At 34.9% G+C, this 18,606-nt stretch overlaps 1 protein-coding gene and 1 non-coding gene across 3 annotated transcripts in view; both read left to right on the forward strand.

Annotated features, from left to right (window-relative positions):
- Positions 1-18,347, forward strand: part of TMEM65 (transmembrane protein 65) — a 44,541-nt gene extending 26,194 nt beyond the window's left edge. For both annotated transcript variants that reach the window (XM_066265712.1, XM_066265713.1), the window contains 5 exons: positions 3,420-3,487; positions 8,253-8,307; positions 9,175-9,217; positions 11,009-11,114; positions 15,331-18,347. In XM_066265712.1, coding sequence (XP_066121809.1) covers positions 3,420-3,487; positions 8,253-8,307; positions 9,175-9,217; positions 11,009-11,114; positions 15,331-15,432 — 374 coding nt within the window. In that variant the 3' untranslated portion in view covers positions 15,433-18,347. The remainder of the gene's footprint in view (positions 1-3,419; positions 3,488-8,252; positions 8,308-9,174; positions 9,218-11,008; positions 11,115-15,330) is intronic.
- On the forward strand, positions 4,621-4,756 carry LOC136332596 (U4 spliceosomal RNA). The gene has a single exon (XR_010730779.1). It is a non-coding gene; the product is annotated as a U4 spliceosomal RNA (small nuclear RNA).
- Positions 18,348-18,606: the final 259 nt, after the last annotated feature.

The raw sequence follows: 18,606 nt of genomic DNA on the forward strand, positions 1-18,606 counted from the left end.
ATTTAAGTTGGGCAATTGCTGAACTAGAATTACTAGCTCAAGGCTAGGTACAGCTCTTCTGTGATAAAGAAAATATTTCTGGCTGTTTGTAGTAATGAAGGAAGTAAAATTCATTTTAATCCACCAGAAAGAAGAATCTTATGATGCTGCTGGTGTACTGTCTTTATTATGATAAGAATAAATATTCAAAGGCTAACACTGAAGTAATGTCAAATAGTTTGGGAGTTTATTATTAAAAGACAGTAGAAGAAGATAATTATTTATTAGTACAGTGACTTTGAGTAGATTTTTAAGTTAAAGCTAAATATTAGATGTGATTTGCTAATAACTGCTGAGTTATAGAACAGTATTTCCCAAAGGAAATTGAAGAAATTACGAATTGAAAGATCATTACATACTGGAGAGCAAATATATAATTTTTTTAAATACCTACTTAATGTTCAGTTCTTTTTTTCTCTCAGAGGTAGAATATAATTTATGCTAGAAATAAATAACTTTTCCTAAATACCAAAGCAGTTTAAGAATTCTTTAAGGCTTCTCTTTTTCAGGGAATCTTTCCTGATTCTCCTGGCCTATATTCATACAGCCTATATCCATAGCACTATATAATACTACTATCATTTTTTTTGGCCTTTTAAAAAATTATTATTATTATTAAGTGAAAGGCGAGGAGGCAGAGACAGACTCCCGCATGCACCACAACCAGAATCCACCCAGCAAGCCCTCTGTGGGCCAATGGCTGCCCATTTGGGCCCGCGGCTCTGTTGCTTGGCAACCAAGCCATTTTAGCACCTGAAGTGAGGCCATGGTGCCATCCTTAGCGCCCGGGACCAAATTGCTCAAACCATTTGAGCCATGGCTGCAGGAGGAGAAGAAAGAGAGAGGTGAAAGAGAGAGTGGAAAGAGGGAGGGGTGAAAAAGCAGATGGTTGCTCCTTCTGTGTGTGCCGTGATCCAGAATTGAACCCGGGACTTCTACATCCGGACCAGTGCTCTGCTGCTCAGGCCAGAGCTTTTGGTCATATTGAAATTTATATGGATGTATTATCATACTCAAATATCTCAAGGGCTGGTAACCAAGTCACATTTATCTTTGTATCTCAAGTGCCCAGTGGAGTATCTAGTATATGTTTATTTAACTTTTTGAAAATGATATATTTTTTCCTTTGGATTGAAAATAAATTTTCATTTATAGGTTACATTTATTTAGATCTGAATATAAACATTTGATGTATTTTATAGTTCAAAGTTATTATGATAGCAATGTGCCTTGGTTCTATCGACCAAGTTTTTATTAATAGCAGTTAATCTAATTTTAGTTTAATAGCCTTAGCATGTAACTGGCCAGTTTTAGAGATGCCAAAATGTTGAGTAATCCCAAATGTTTCTAGATACTTTGCTATATTTACATTTCAAAGGCAACTGAGAATATGATTTGGGAGACTTCTCTCTAGAGATATATTTAACTAGCTTTTTCTTCACTGTAAAGCATTTCACTTAATAAATTTAAAAAGAAAATTTCATTATACTCTTTTGACCTATCAAATTGGTATTATACTTGTGGAAATTGGGATTGTGTATGTGTTTTGGCTGCTTATTATAATATATATATATATAATTTTGAGTGTCTAGTAGTAAATCAACTAGACTTAGGCACAAGGTCAAAGAAATAAGACTAGACTCTTTAATTGAAAAATCCTATTTCATCATTTGCTATTTGATTTTTATCATTTAAAATATTCTTTATTTTGCTTGATAACAAGAAGAATTCTGAAAGACCTAGGATATATACTGTTTTCCCTTGATTTTAGCCTTTGATAGAGGTTGTGGGTAGAATTTTTTTTGTTTTTTGTAGGTTTTTATGAACTGTTTATTAGCCTTCCTGGATTGGCTCATTATAAACAGTAATATTGAACTTTCATAATTTATGGATTATTTTTTAATTATATTATTTGTGGGTGTTACTGCCTAACAAAGAGGCTATAAAGTCACTGACACTGAACACATAACCAGTTAGTTTAAGGGACTTAATTTTTTGGTATGATATATAGCACTCAGAGCTTTAATGTTTATCTAAAAAAAAAAGTCCTCAGTTGAACTGATGTTGACTATACCTTGGCAGTTTTATAGATTAATTAGAATAAAGTCTTTTAACTATCCCTAGCTTTTAATCTGTTTCACAGTCTGCCTTCAATTCTCTCAATCTGGAATTCTCTTCCTTTCCAGGTTAGTGGTCCTCAACTTCATTAACTAATGTTTATTGAGCATTTGCTATGCACTAGGCATTCTGAAATGTGCTGAAGAAGCAAAAATGAGGCTAAATGTATAAAAACCATATAGGTATTAGTTCTTAGTTAGACTGCTGTTATCTCGGGTTATTCAGATTATATACTAGATAGATGAGGTAAAGTGTGCCTTGTGTAGAAGAAGGCAAAGTTATATATAAATCTTTTTTAAGTGAGACAGACAGACAGACAGGAAGGGAGAGAGATGAGAAGCATCAACTTGTAGCTGAGTCACTTTAGTTGCTCCGTGATTGCTTTTTATATGTGCTTTGACCATGGGGCTCAATCCAAGCCATTGTCCTCTGGCTCAAATCTTGGGCTCAAGTCAGCAAGCATGTGCTTTCAGATCAGCCACCTTTGGGCTCGAGCCAATGACAGTGGGGTCTTGTCTATGATTCCACGCTCAAGCTGGTGAGTCAGCACTCTAGCCAGAGACCTTGGGGTTTTGAACCTGGGTCGTCAGTATTCTAGGTCAACACTCTATCTGCTGTGTACCACCACCAGTCAGGCCAAGTGACATTTTGACTTAAATAAAATATATTTTTTTATAGTTTGTGAAAGCATTTTGGGATACTGGCATTGAGAGGAGGAAAAAGATTTTGCACATCTAATATAAATGAGATGATCACATTTTTCTAACATTTCTTTAAAAATTTATTTAGTGAGTAAGTAAAAATGACTAAATAGCTTCCCTGAAATTTGATTCAGGGAATTTTTTTTCTAATTTCTAATGTAGAAATCAATTTTATGATATCAGTCTTTAGGTGCAAGAGAGAAACAGATTGATGTCTATATCAATTAAATAGGTAAAACATGGTATTCATTAATATGTATTTACTTATTTGTTCCGCTGTTAACTGTATGTAATTTGTGTGTATGTTTCCAGTTAGAAAACACAAAAAGCCCTAACACAATTGTTTTACATGTTACATGTTTTTATTTTGTTTCTTTCTTAGTATAGCTTCTACCACGTAGCCAAACTTATAGCAGGAGCTGACTTTTGGCTATGGGGAATGGAAAGCAAATTCCAAAGCTTATCAGATCTATTTAGGAAACTTTAATCATATGGTCTTTTTTGTCATTTTAAAATTATAGAAATCTTAAAATATATTTTTCTGTTTTTGATGTTTTTCAGTATTCATCCACAATGCGATACCTTTCGTAGGGTTTGGCTTTTTGGATAATGCAATTATGATTGTTGCAGTAAGTTCTTTCTCTCACCCCTTCTATTTTGAGTTAATAAAAGAAATTTATGTGGTCTAAATTTTCCTAATAATTTGCATATTGTAGCTATAAAGTTTGCATTAACATCAGAATGAATGAAGCTTTTTATTTTACTATATTTTATGTTAATTAAACATAGCTCAATTGGTAAAGCACGTACAAATAATAAGCACATTTTTTGGGTCTATATTACCCTGTTCTAGTTGCAACATTCTTATTAAAGAAAAAAGTATGTAAAATTTTCTGATGTTCCTTAATTGTATCAGCAGTACACATCACGTATATGTTATCTGATAGTTCCTTGTTTAACTTTCCCATGCAAAAATCTTTAAACCATTTAACCAGAAGATGGCTAAGTGTCTTTGTTCCTTTTTAGTGTTAAAGTTTTCTTTTGCTGTGGTCAATGTGAGGATGCTCTTTAAAAGTGTTTAGTCTCAGGGATGGCTTAGTTACTTACCTTTTTTACTGTTATGTGACATCTTTGTTAATAGATGCCAGTATTGGGTTCAGATGCTAAAGTCGGAAATAAGTCCATGATTAAAATGCAGCTATTTTGAAACTACCCAGTGCCCTTTCCACTTCTCTTCATTGACTCAAACTTTAATAAAATTCTGTAAATTCTAGCTGTTGTGTAGGAGACTGCTAAAAAAAAGTAATGATTTCTTTTTATTATTGAATGTGAGAAAAATGCGTATGAGAAATGCAAGGTTTTGGTTTTTTGCTTTTGAGTATTTTGGAGGTTGTATGTACCAGTACAAATGAACATAAATAGAATATTTGGTTTCAAAATAGTAATAAAAGGATAATGTATATTGTATAGATTATTATTGGATAATTTCTTTGCAGAGTAGTCTGCAAAAGCCTCTAAAATATAATTTCAAAATGCTAGTTTTTTGACTGATTTCAACATTTTACTAATATGTATATAAGAATCAAATTGGCAATTTATATATCTGTTCATGTTAGACACTTCTGAGTTGGTTAGACTATTTAAATAGTGAATGTAAGTCAAATCTAATTATAATAAAAACCTCATGATGGTGAATTTATAAGCTATAGTTAAGATTTGTTGTGTTTCTTGAATAAATCATCTGAATTAAAGTCTCTGTGGCAGCTTTGCGCAGTGGCAGTATCATAGCCAATGAGGTTTATCCGAGGCGCGATTATTGCTAATTAAAGTCTGTCTCTGGCAAATATTGATCTCAATTTTACATAATTCACTCAATTTTCTAGATTGTCTTATTGAGAGCTACTATCCCCCATACTGCCATCTTAATAATCATTTTTTTTCCTCAATAACACAGACCTTAAATATTCAAATGCTGAAAGATTAACCTTACTAGAGGGAAGTGTTAAGATGCTGTATTTTGCATAAAGAGGGGCTCAGGGATTTTGGAGAGAGATCAGAATAAGGAAACTGGATAGCTTTTTAGATTCTGAATAAGACCTGCACAGTATGGTCTTATCATTTTGAAATAAATATCTAAGGTAGCATATATCTGTGTTTAGATAGAGTTACCAATAAAACATAACACCCACATTCTAGAATCAAAGTATTGTAATATTGTTCACTATTCTGTGTGACTCAGGCCTATGTGTCATTATTTGTTGAAGTGAGACTAGACTCTTTTTGCGGCCCAGATGGTTGACTCCAATTTAGTAATATTCGTTTTTCCAGTTTACATTGAAATCCAAATTCAGGGCCTATCACCAGGCTATCATTTACATAATACTAAAATAAATATTTAAATCACTGGCTTTAATACCTGATTAAAAGTAATAAGCATGGCAAAAATATTATCCTGTAGTAATTGCAAACTAATTCAGGGACATTGAAATTTTCCTAGAGGCTTTGTAATACACTGCCAAGACTAAAATACATAAATAACTACAGAATTTATGAAAAGGGAAACATGTGATCATTATTATCATCAGAATTGTTTACCTTTTTAAAAAAAATACTGATTGTCTTCTAACATTGTGGGACAGCTATGTCTGTTTTAAGGCAGTAAGTTATTTGATTCTGCTTTTTTTTTCTTCCTTTTTTTTTCTTTTTAGGTGAGAGGAGGAGAGATAGTGAGACAGATTCCCACATGTTCCCTGACTAGGATCCACCCAGCAACCCCATTGGGGCCAATGCTCGGGTACTGAGCTTTATTTAGCACCTGAGGCTGACGTGCTCCAACGGAGCTGTCCTCAGCACTCAGGGCCAAGCTAGAACCAGTTGAGTCACTGGCTACATGAGAGGAAGGGGGAGAGTAAGGGTGGGGATGCAGATGGTTGCTTCTCTGGTGTGCCCTGGGATGTATATATGCCAGGCTGATGCTCTATCCACTGAGCAACCAGCCAGGGCCAGTTCTGCTTTTCTCTTTTGTCATACATAGACATTTGATATCTTCCTCTTCTGGTTAGGCATATTCTCTGTGCTGCTACTACCCTATTTGTAGTAATAAAAATAAATTTGCATATAACTTCTTGTAGTAGATTTGACCTTTATTCTTGACTGCTATTCTTACTAAGCTTTTGGTTTCATAGTTTGTTTGTTTGTTTGTTTGTTTGTTTGTTTTAGTGAAAGAAGGGGAGGCAGAGACAGACTCCCACATGTGCCCCTACCGGGATCCACCTGGCAAACCCACTAGGGGGTGATGCTCTGCCCATCTGGGGCCCTTGCTCCATTGCAACTGGAGTCATTTTTTTAGTCTGAGACAAGGCCATGGAGCCACCCTCAGTGCCTGGGGCCAACTTGCTCTAATTGAACCATGGCTGTAGAAGGGGAGGAAGAGGAGGGAAGAAGAGGAGAGAGAGAGAGAGAGAGAGAAAGAAAGAGAGCGGGAAGGAGAGGAATGGAGAAGCAGATGGGCACTTCTCTTGTATGCCCTGACCAAGAATTGAACCTAGGACTTCCACGTGTTGGGCCAACGCTCTACCACTGAGCCAATCGACTAAGGCCAGTTCCATAGTATTTTAATTATATTTTTGTTATTGTGATTGTTTTTTGGTAACTTAATGGATTTTTGGATTCTTTTTCTTTCAGTTTTATTAGGATAGAATCTATTAGAATTCTAGAGTAGATTAATTGTATTAAGGTGTTGAACCAGGTATAACTTGAAGACAACTAGTATTAAATTTGTAATTTCTAACTCACCTGTTAGGGTGAAATTTGATGTAACTATGGAATAAAGTAAAGAAATGGATAGTCTGTTGCCTTCAAACTGACTTTAGCTTTATATGAGGCTTTTTATGCTATCAGAAGGACCTTTATTTTCTTGTAATTTAATCAAATGATTAATCACATACTTTTTAAATACACATATTGCAAAAGACTCTTCTTGGGTCATTACTAGTGATTATTGCCATTAAAGATGCTGTACTTAATTTTCATATGCTCTGTCAGGTACTTCTCTTCTATATTAATGCTCCAGTCTTGTTTTGTTTTTGTATCCATATATAAAGATACACATCTTTATTCTTTGTGCCTGTCAAGTTTTTGTTTCCTTCTTCAGAAACTTCTTTCTTTGAGTACCTTTACAACCTTGTCATTTTAAGTGCCCGGGAGACTTTTGTGCAGGCTGTTAGGACCATACTCTATAAGAATTGATTTTAAAGGGGTGGAGCCAAAAGGCCTAAGGGAAAGAAAATGGAAGAAAACTTAATTCAGCTCGTCTTCAGTTTTATAAATAATTGATTAATGCAATATTTCTACACACAGATAGGGCATTTTTTTCTTCTCCACAAATATTAAGAATTAGAAAAATTTCAAGCATTAGTGTTCAAGAGAGCTTGAAAATCAAGTCCATTTATGGTAGCGTTGCCCAGGGGTTATAACTGGACTAGCACAATAGATTGTAGGATTTCTTCCTTACTCTGTGTAATAACCCACTAGAATAGTTTAATCTTTACATCAGTTCCTTCCCCTTAAATTAGAAGTAAACATATGAGCGCCTTTTTTCTTCAGAGAAATGAGATAGATATAGAAACTCAAACTCAATAAATAAATGCTGTGGAAATACTGCTCTGTTGTATTAAATGCTGTTGTTACTTGTAGATGAATCAGATAGTCAGTACTTAATGACGAAAGAACTAAGCTTTATTATAAAAATAACATTTGAAGTTTATGATATTTTGGGTCCCTAGAAACTGGTGCAGTCTGTCTTTTTAATCTTTTATAGGATAAATAACAATAGCATAGATGTAGCATTCACAATTTAAAATTTAGGTGAGTTTGTTGTCTTTGTGCTCAAAGAGCTTTAAAGCACCTTTCTTTGTGATGAGAAAATATAAATCATTGATTTGAGGAAGGGGGAAGGGGAGAGAGAGAGCAGCATCAATTCGTTGTTCCACTTAGTTCCATTCAGTTGTGTTCTCATTGATTGCTTCTTGTACATGTCCTAACTGAGGATCAAACCTCTGACCTCAGCACGCCAGGATGACACTTTACCCACTAAGTCACCTTGGCCAGGGCCTCCGAGATTCTTAATCATGAATTGTATATATGTTGCTGTTTTTTATATTTTTGAGAGTCTAATTTAAATGAAAAAAAATTGATGCTATTTCTGCATGGATGCATAAACTTAATAATTAAATGAATTACTATATTGTACGTGCATATTTCTGCCTATTTTCATATATGATTTTGCTACTATAGCATGTTTGACTATTTGATCATTTTTATTAATGCTTTGCCATTTTTTTAGTCCCTAGAGCTTTACTATTTTAAAATTAATTTCTTTGTAATCATTTTCAGGGAACCCATATTGAGATGTCTATTGGAATTATTTTTGGAATTTCAACTATGGCAGGTATTTAATAATATATTATTATTCTATTGTCTATATATTTAAAAAACATTTGAGTAAGTTAGGTTTAGAAAAGGATAATTTATTTGAATGAATTTACTCATTGAAATGTCTATTAGTTTATCTCCTAAATCCTATTTGTTTCTTAATTTTGTGTATGTACCACTTTTTTTTTCCTAAGAAATTTTAGATACTTTATGTGAGTCAGTGGGTAACAATAATCTACTATATTGACTACATTTAGAAAGTTTTTCTTTTAATTACTGGTTATCTTGAAACCTTTCTACCCTTTTTATCTTTTAAGTTATTTATTTTTCAAGTTGGGTAGAAAAATCAAGGAAAAAAATATAGGATGGAAAATCCTGTTTGTTTCTATCTTCTTTCCCCCCAATTAACAGTCTGTTCTTCATGATGGTAACATTTGGGGATAGTTCTCTGTGTGTTGTATACTAGAGCATATGAAGTAGATGAATTCGTGAAAGAGGCATTTCTTCTTGATTTTCTTGAATTTCAGAGAAATTCAAATACTCTTTCAAATATCCAAATATCCCTTAACAAGTATTATATGAGAGTTACAACTATTAAATATTATATGTATGTTTTAATATTAAAATCAAAATGGAAACTGGCTGCCACAGCAGAAATAAAACTATTCCTTCATGGAGGTAGAATGCTGTAATTGCTGACGAATATGAAATCTTGAGATTCAGAGCTGTCCTATGAGTTACTGTGGATATTGGGGGTTTTTTAGTTTGAGAAATGTGGTAATGCTTCCAAACCAGTGCTTTATTGATTACACAGTGATGTATTAGAATGATTTTGATGACTTCCATGTAACAATGCACTTGTCCATTTTTTTCACTTTTCTAGCTGCTGCTTTGGGAAATCTTGTGTCAGACTTAGCTGGACTTGGGTAGGTCCATTCATTTGTTCATGTGTGCCTGTGTGTACTGACTTCCTCTCTTTCTCTTCTCCATTCTCCTTGAAATGAGAAGACTTAAAAGAGACATTTATTTTTGAGTATGTTTTAGAATTAAATTTAAAATTTCTAAGTCAGTCATACTAACTCTTTTGTATGCATCAAATATAGCTGCCTGGGTCGCACCCTAGTCATACAGAATTAATGTTTCTATATGTCAGGGCTCTGACATTTGTGTTTAATAATCTTCTCAAACAGTTCTTACATTTGCAAAAAAAAATTTTTAAACTATCATAATGTAAGCAAAACTAAGAATTTATATTTTAAAATTTTAATAGACATTTCCAAGGCTGACACAGGATTAAAACTAAGAAACTACCATTATCCCACCCCTCCCTCCTGCCACTAAGCCCGAAGGATAGGAGATAGGGCTCAGAGGTGAGGATACAGACTGGGCATATTTTCTAGAGGGAAGACCTTTGGAAGGAAGTGATGGCCAAAAGCATACGTGCGTTTGGCCAGTTTTTGCCCTTTTACTCCATGTGGCAGGAATGATGAAACAAACTGAGGACGTCTACATAGAAAAGGCCAGTTTTCTCTCTACTTTTACACTTCTCTTCAAGTGGCAATTGGACTAGGCTGCTTCCTGAGCTTGGGGAAGCTTGGAAAGTATAAAGTAGACTACATTGGCATTAATTGTGGTGATAAACACGGTCTCTTTCCCAGTTTGGTTCTGCTTCTTCTTTCCTTGGTTCATTGGATTGATAAGTTTTGAAATTTGGATTTGGGGCTAATGGAAGTCTACTTAGCCCTGTAATCTAGGCAAAGACAGCTTTATAAGTGATCTAACCCTAGGTATTAGATTTTTGCACTGGAGTTGGGGCCAAGGCAGAAATTTTATATTCCTGAAATTTCTAGCATAAATCTGTAATGGTGCTACCCCTGAAACATTCCATTTCCCAGTTTCCAACATTAAGGTTAATAATGGTATTATAGCTGCTATGATAGCTTTCTATATTTAATAGAAACAAATGACTTAACAGATTTTAAGGTCATGTAGTTTTAGATTCATCATAAGGCATTTTTAGTTAGATATAAAGATTTTGTTGGGAGACTTTAAGAACTAATTTTTTCTCTGCCTTTAAAAAATATTAAAAATACCAAATACTACATTTTATCAGTTCTTAGAGGCACAGTTTTTTAGACCTAACATGTCTGACATTGGGATCTATCTCAAAATTGATGGTATACATAGATTAATTGGCTTTTTAAAATTTCTTTCAGTTCATAAGTAAGATTGTATCCAATAAGTGATGGTAACTTAGAATTAATTCTTGAGATTATCCTGGAAATTCTAGGCTGTTTTTCATATTATATATATCTGATACATTTTGGAAATTTGTGCTTTATGATAACAGTTATTTATGTAATATTTTAAAGTGCTTTACTTTGAGTTTAGAATAAGTGCAGACATTGTTAATAGCTGTAAAAAAAGTTTATATACCTTGAATTGGTCTTTTCAAAGTAATGGTAGAGAATAAGTTCTCTAAGTCAATTAATTTACCTACATATTAAATATAGTAATATAAACATAGTTTTAAACTGGACATATTTATATACAATAAAAAAATGAAAGTTAATGAAAATGTTTATACCATTTCTAGAGTGCCAAATAAATTACAAAGATAAAATTATTTTGTTTCTGTAATGATTAGTTCTTTACTATCTGAGGACATTTGTATGTCTCTTGAACAATTTATATTCTGTCCTCATGTATTTTTAAAGACTTGCAGGCTACGTTGAAGCTTTGGCTTCCAGATTAGGCCTGTCAATTCCTGATCTCACACCAAAGCAAGTTGACATGTGGCAAACGCGTGTTAGTACACATTTGGTAAGTACTTTATATGGTTTATGGCAATGACTTTGGGTAGCCCAGAGCAAGTTCAGTCCCTTGAGAAGTTTGAGACTAAAACTGATTTGAGTGGAGTTTTTAACACAAATTGTTCAAGCCTTGCGAGTTTTGAGAGGAAGAGTAATTTTATTGACTTATTTTTTTGTAGATGTACTAGATTTTTAAAAAATTATTTATATGATTCAGTTAATCTTGAAGTATCAGTTATGTATTAGACATAAAATGAATAATAAACTACAGTTATTTTTGTGGGTTGTTTAGGTAGAGAACCAGACATTTAAACAAATTATAATTTAGTGTAACATGCAGTAATGGAATTATATGTACACTAGATATAGCAATAGCACAGGTAAGAAAATTAACACTTGTGCAAAGAAATTTCTTTTGGTAAGGAGATTTCTTGGTAATTATTAGATGTAAGATGATATTTATTATTGGTGAGACATTTACTAGGTGAACAAGAGAATCCCAAATACATTGACTAGCAAGTAGAAAGCATGGTAAAGCAGGGTGTGTTACAGGAATACCAGAAGTTAGGTATTGCTGGGATATAATACGTAGTAGTTGTGGACAGAAGCAGTGGTAGGAAACAGCATTGGGTGACTAAGGATGGATCAGACAGGGAAGACATTTTTCTGTCCATGTATAAACTGTGCTAAGAGCTTGAACCTCATAATGGGTGATGGAGTGGTACTTTAACTAGGAAGGAGACTGGATGGACCACAGTGCCACTAGTTAAATCAACAAGAGGAGGAAAGGCCTAACCTGTGGTGGCGCAGTGGATAAAGCGTCCACTTGGAACACTGAGGTCGCCGGTTCAAAACCCTATACTTGCCTGGTCAAGGCACATATGGGAGTTGATGCTTCCTGCTCCTCCCCTTTCTCTCACTCTTTCTCCTCTCTAAAGTGAATAAATAAAAAAAAAGAAAAATGAAAGAAGAGGAGGAAGGGCCCTGGCCCGTTGGCTCAGCAGTGGAGCATCGGCCCGGCATGTGGAAGTCCCAGATTTGATTCCTGGCCAGGGCATACAGGAGAAACGCCCATCTGCTTCTCCACCCCTCCCCCTCTCCTTCCTCTCTGTCGTCTCTTCCCCTCCTGCAGCCAAGGCTCCATTGGAGCAAAGTTGGCCCAGGCACTGAGGATGGCTCCATGGCTTCCACCTCAGGTGCTAGAATGGCTCCAATTGCAGCGAGCCAATGACCCAGAAGGGCCGAGCATTGCCCCCTGGTGAGCATGCCAGGTGGACCCTGGTCGTAAGAGAAGAGAATGAGTTCTGTTTTGGACATGTTGAATTTGAGATGTTAGTAGGACTCTTGAGTAGTGACACCTAGTAGGCATTGGGATTAAAGGTCCAGAGTTAGAGAGGTCTGAGTTAGAGATGATGGGTGTTACCATTCATTCAGCAGATATTTATTGTTTACTGCTGTATGCAGGGTACAGATCTAGGCATTTTGAATGTATTGGTTAACAAAACAAGATCCTTTTTGGGGGGGAATCTTAACTTTCTAGCAGCATGAGAGAAGAGGAACAGTATAAAAACCTGCCAAATAGTTCGCAGTGTTATGGAATTAAAGACAAGAAGGAAAGTGAGCAGAGTGAAAGAGGTGGGAGTGCTGGGACGGAGACAGGCTGCAGTAGTGAATAGGATGATCACTGCGGCCTCACTGAAACGGTCCGTGGTCGGGAAAACCACGTGATAAGGTGGTAGTATAGGACGGTGGTTCTCTATGTGTGATGCCAGGACCAGCAGGATCGCCATTAGCTGGGAATTTTCTAGATGTGCAAATTCTCAGGCTCTACCTTAGACCATCTATTGCTGTATAAAAAATTGTGTGTGTGTGTGTCCATATCCTGCTATTTGTCTTTTTTGTTTGTTTGTTGTTGTTTTTACAGAGACAGAGAAGGAGTCAGAGAGAGGGATAGACAGAGACAGACAGACAGGAACGGAGAGATGAGAAGCATCAATCATTAGTTTTTTGTTGCGCATTGCGACACCTTAGTTGTTCATTGATGGCTCTCCCATATGTGCCTTGAACGCGGGCCTTCAGCAGACCAAGTAACCCCTTGCTCGAGCCAGCGACCTTGGGCCCAAGCTGGTGAGCTTTTGCTTAAACCAGATGAGCCCGCGCTTAAGCCAGCAACCTCAGGGTCTTGAACCTGGGTCCTCGACATCCCAGTCTGACGCTCTATCCACTGCACCACCACCTGGTCAGGCCATATCCTGCTATATGTAGATAAATTGAAATGAGACTAGCTAGCTAACATCAATCAGTCAAGATTTGTTGAGGAATAAGGATATTATAACATTCTAGCAATTTGGCTTAATGTATTAACACTACAGTTGGGATCAAGAGAAGATTATTTTCTTGGGCTCTACTCTTCTCACATAATTGATAATTCTGTTTTCTTCCTATATTATAAGCAGGTCCATACATATATATTTGTGTGTATGTGTTTTGTTAAAACCCCCTAAGCATAGGGATTCTATTCCCTAGTTGTTGACTCTACTTGTTTTATGTTAGGATCAAATCTTCTATTCTGTAACATAATATTTGGTTGTAAACAGCCTATAGAGTTGAGGTTAGTGAGCAGGCCACCTAGTTATGTTATAAGCTAACTCTGAAATTCACCCATAATAGAATGTATGCCAATACACACATGCATGCAGTTTCTAACTGACATACACTTGTATTTTAAAACCTCATGTTTAGTTTTTTTGTTGTTTGAAACTCTGAAAATATTTTCTTGCAGGATAATATTACAGATGTACTCAAGTCTTCGGTTAGCTCCAGTTTAGTTAACTATCGGGCCTCATGTCATTAGGCTTGATAATATTATATATACTATAGTAACTGCTCTTAAAATGGAAAAATATGTTTTGGGGCCTGGCTCAGGGAGCCAGAAAGGATAGCCCATTTTTTTCTTCTTCTCTGCCCTGTTGACTTTATGCCCCATTGGGATATTGGGTGGGGACTCACTGACTGGCATTCATAAAGGTGGGGGAAACGTCTTGGTTTTCATGGATGATAGTAACAGGCATTCTAACAGCAATGGTCATTTTATGTACTCAGGGAAGTCAGGAATCTAAAGCAGAAAATAATCTTCTCTATAACTGTGTATAAATAAATACAAACATCATCTAAGGTCAAAATAAGGATTTTTTCCCGTCTACTGACATTAAAATATATGTACATAATTTTTAGCCTGACCAGGCGGTGGTGCAGTGGATAGAGCTTTGGACTGGGATGCGGAGGACCCAGGTTCAAGACCCCGAGGATGCCAGCTTGAGCGCGGGCTCATCTGGTTTGAGCAAAGCTCACCAGCTTAGACCCAAGGTCGCTGGCTCAAGCAAGGGGTTACTCAGTCTGCTGAAGGCCCGCAGTCAAGGCACATATGAGAAAGCAATCAATGAACAACTAAGGTGTCGCAACGAAAAACTGATGATTGATGCTTCTCATCTCTCTCCCTTCCTGTTTGTCTGTGCCTATCTATCCCTCTCTCTATCTCTGTAAAAAAAAAAAAATATATATATATATATGTGTGTGTGTGTGTGCATATATATATATATATGTACATAATTTTTAATGTGTTTTCTACTTGAATATTTCTTTGATGTTATTTTGTTAATTTGATAAAAAAAATTTCCTGGTTGCTTTGAACTTTAAATATCCTTTGTTCTAGAATCATGTGTGTGTGTATGTGTTTGTGTATGCTTTTTTTAATTAAGTGAGAGGTGGGGAAGCATAGACTCCTGCATGTGCCCTGATCAGGATCCACCCAGCAGGTGCCTACCAGACAATACTGTGCCTGGCTGTGCCACAGTTCCATTGCTCGGCAATGAGGCCGAAGCCATGGAGCCATCCTCAGCACCTGGGGTCAACTTTTGCTCGAACCTCTGAAGCCATGGCTGTGGTAGAAGATAGAGAAAGATGGGGAGGAGGAGAAGCAGATGGTCCTTTCTCTTGTGTGCTCTGACTGGGAATCGAACCTGCATCTTCCACATGCCCTGCCGACACTACCGCTGAGCCAACTGGCCAGGGCTAGCTTATTTTTATATTTGTTATTATGATAAAAAGATATGTAGTCACAGTTAAATTTTCTAGTACATAGTAATTTTTATCATAGATACTTAAACAAAGGATTCCCCTTACAGAGATAAAATAACTTTCAAAAATGTTTTCTTTTGTTTCCTTAGGGCAAAGCTGTTGGGGTGACTATTGGCTGCATTCTAGGAATGTTTCCTTTGATTTTCTTTGGAGTAGGTGAAGAAGATGAAAAACTGGAAAAGAAAAATTAACCCTCTTAGAGTACCTATAAAAAGATGTAAACTAATGTACCTCAATTATTAAATATGCTGTCACAACATTTAGGAATTAAGACAGTAACAATGTATAGATATGGGATCAAATAATTCAGCATGTATTATGGAAAACACTAACTTATTGTGGCTTGGTTTTCTTAGGACATCTTTTTAAAAAAACAACTGTTTTAGTATCATTTCATGTAAATTGTTAAAAAGCATTTTCATCAATGGCAGTCAGTGTTTTACCTTTTCTTCTTTCTTTATATATCCAAATATCATTTAAGTATCAGTCACTGATGTACTGTACTGACTTCAGGTTTGCTTATTTGTTACTTAACGCTTACATGCATGGAAGCATTTTCTGCTGTTGTGTTCCCTGTGGTTACAATTCAACCTTAAGATTTTTCCAAATTACTTAAGATGTTTAATATCAGTTGAAGATTTTTTACTCTTCCTGGAAACATCAATTTTGTACTGTTACCACATAAACGTTCACAGTCATATAATTAGTCATTTCTTTTACTCCCACGTCTATCCAAAACGAATGCAGACTTGAACTATTTTAAGTTTCGGTTATTCATTTTAATTTCCTAACCTTGCTGTCTCAAGTGCCAGACATCAAACATACGTAGCAATCGTTTGGTCTCCTCACTACATAAAACCATATATGTTAAGTGCATTATTTTGAATTTATTTGTTTACTTTTAATTTCTCAATTTTGTATAATTACATGGTGGGTTTTGACCCTGAGAGGAAGAAAGTATTAAGTATTATTTTAGGGTCTTTTTAATAGTGATTATGGAATTAGAGTGAACTAAGGAGTTTGACATGATACTTGGAAATTAAGAGATTAAAAAATTTTTTTTAGATAAATAGAAAATTGGAACTGTCAAGAAGGTTTATGGTATAAGTGGTGAAGTCGAAAGATGTTTGTACGGTTAATGAGATATAAATTATATTGTTTGGAAAAGATTTTCCCCCAAAAGTGTCTTCTCTTGTGAATTGAATGAGTGAATACTACCCACTCATAATTCTGATGTTGTATCTTGGTTAGTGAATTTTATTTCTGCATAACTTCTTTTGAGGTAAAAACTAAATATTTAATATTTTGCTTTTTGCTATACATTGTCTAATAATCAAAAGTTACATGAGTTGAACTCCTTTCTCCCATTTTTGTTTTTTTGGGGGGTTTTTGGTCTTTTTTTCTTTTTGTGTGTGTGGTATTTAAATTACGTTCTAGGTTAAAGTTTTGTGTTTCCAGTCTTGTATATCTGACTGAAGTGTAACAGAATAGGAGTCATGAATTTTAACTGTATGAACCTTTGACTTTGTTAGCTTGTTACACAGGCTAAACATGGAGGAGAAAAACGGAAATTAAAATTACTGTTTTGGCCGCTGAAATTATTTATGTTGGTAAGTAGGTGCAAAAGAAGGAAACTTATAGAATGACTGTATTTACAGCTCCATATTTAAAAGTTATATTTCCATATATTTACTTTGGGCTCTTTTGTTCAGAGGAGCTGATTTTTCCTGCTAGGTAATTTATCATAAATTCTCCTCAGTGCACTTCAAAATAATTTAATGCTATCCTTTAATTATAGATTTTTTTTGAAGGAAAGAAATAAACCATAATTATAAAAATAATTATATACCATTATTATATGTCAACACAATAGTCTCATTTAATCAGATTAGAATTATAGAACTTGGTATCTTAAACAGAATTGTGGTTTATATCTTCCACATAATACTATACACACAAAACAATTATTTTTATTATTCCAGATGAGAGTATTCAAGTGCTGTTCAAAAAAGTGTTTTGTAAATGTTTACGCGCTTTTGTCCCTAACTTGTATATTTCAGTTTTTTCTGTTTTCTGAAAAAAGCATTTATTGTGGTGCTTACATTTTTTTCTTATTAAATCCCATATCCAGAAACCTTGCCTGTGAATTTAGAAAGGGCTTGTGATTATTTGTTTTTTGTTTGTGTGTTTTTCCGTTGAAAATAACCCAGTCCTACAGAATCTTTCACTTTAGTTGAACCTCAACAGAATTATTTAAGATGTGAAATCATGTAACATAAAATCTTCATTTTTGAAAAATATTTTAAATTACGGACACAATAAAAAATTTGCATCATTGAGGAAATTACTTTTCAAAAAATGGCACCCTTTTGTCCTTTAACCTAAGATACATCTTTTTTTCAAGATCTTATTCTACATTAATATGGTAAATTGATTTCTGAAAAAAATTACCTTATGTAACTGTTAATTTGTTGCTTGTCACAAGGAACCTTATTTCAGATTGAAACTGGAATTCTTTTTCACAATAGTTATTTCTTTATTGGGAGCACTATAACTATGGTTAAATGCAACGTGAGCTTCTTTTTAGTACTGTTTGTTTAAAATTTACATTGTCCATGTATTATGATATATTGACTTCTTGATGCATGTAAATTGGGTGCATTTTGTTGCCATTGTATGTTAAATTGTGACCAATGTTTTTACAAAAGAATTGAACAACAACAAAAAAACATCTTTTAAGAAATTTGGAATGTGGTTTTGATTTTGAAATTTGATTTTCTTCCTAATCTCAGAAGGTCCCAGTTATTGTGTCACTAAAGGAAATAGGATTACTAGACTCAGATTTGTTAGAGTTGCAGTAATGTTACCGAGACAGTAAAATGGAACTTTTTATCGCCTTACCAAAATCCACACTTCTGATACAACACAACAGATTATGAAAGAAGAATGATCCCATATGGAGATAATTTATTTTTAAGAAGATGTCACAAAAAGCTTTAGAGAGATTGGCATAAATGACACCGATGGGCATTTACGGCAGAGACACCCAAGCCTTGTACATTATAACACCTCATTTACTTTGCTCCGTTTCTAGAAGGTAAACTTTGAGTGTAATGAAAATTTATCTTTTTATAGCAAAAATCTGAACCATTTTGAAGTAAATCTTTCTAATTTTAGAGTTATATTTTTCTGTCATCTTAAAAGAGTGTATGAAATGCACTGTCACCTTTTTCTTAGTGACTAAGCATCATTTTCATGGACACAGATACTGTGTTGTAAAGCAGTGGTACCTTGGGAATCTGGTCTTTTCTCTCATTTTCCTTCCACTTTTTGGCCGCTCTCACTTCTGGCAACTGCTTTGTCTC

Source organism: Saccopteryx bilineata, chromosome 3, assembly GCF_036850765.1.
Source record: "Saccopteryx bilineata isolate mSacBil1 chromosome 3, mSacBil1_pri_phased_curated, whole genome shotgun sequence".
Classification (NCBI taxonomy): domain Eukaryota; kingdom Metazoa; phylum Chordata; class Mammalia; order Chiroptera; family Emballonuridae; genus Saccopteryx; species Saccopteryx bilineata.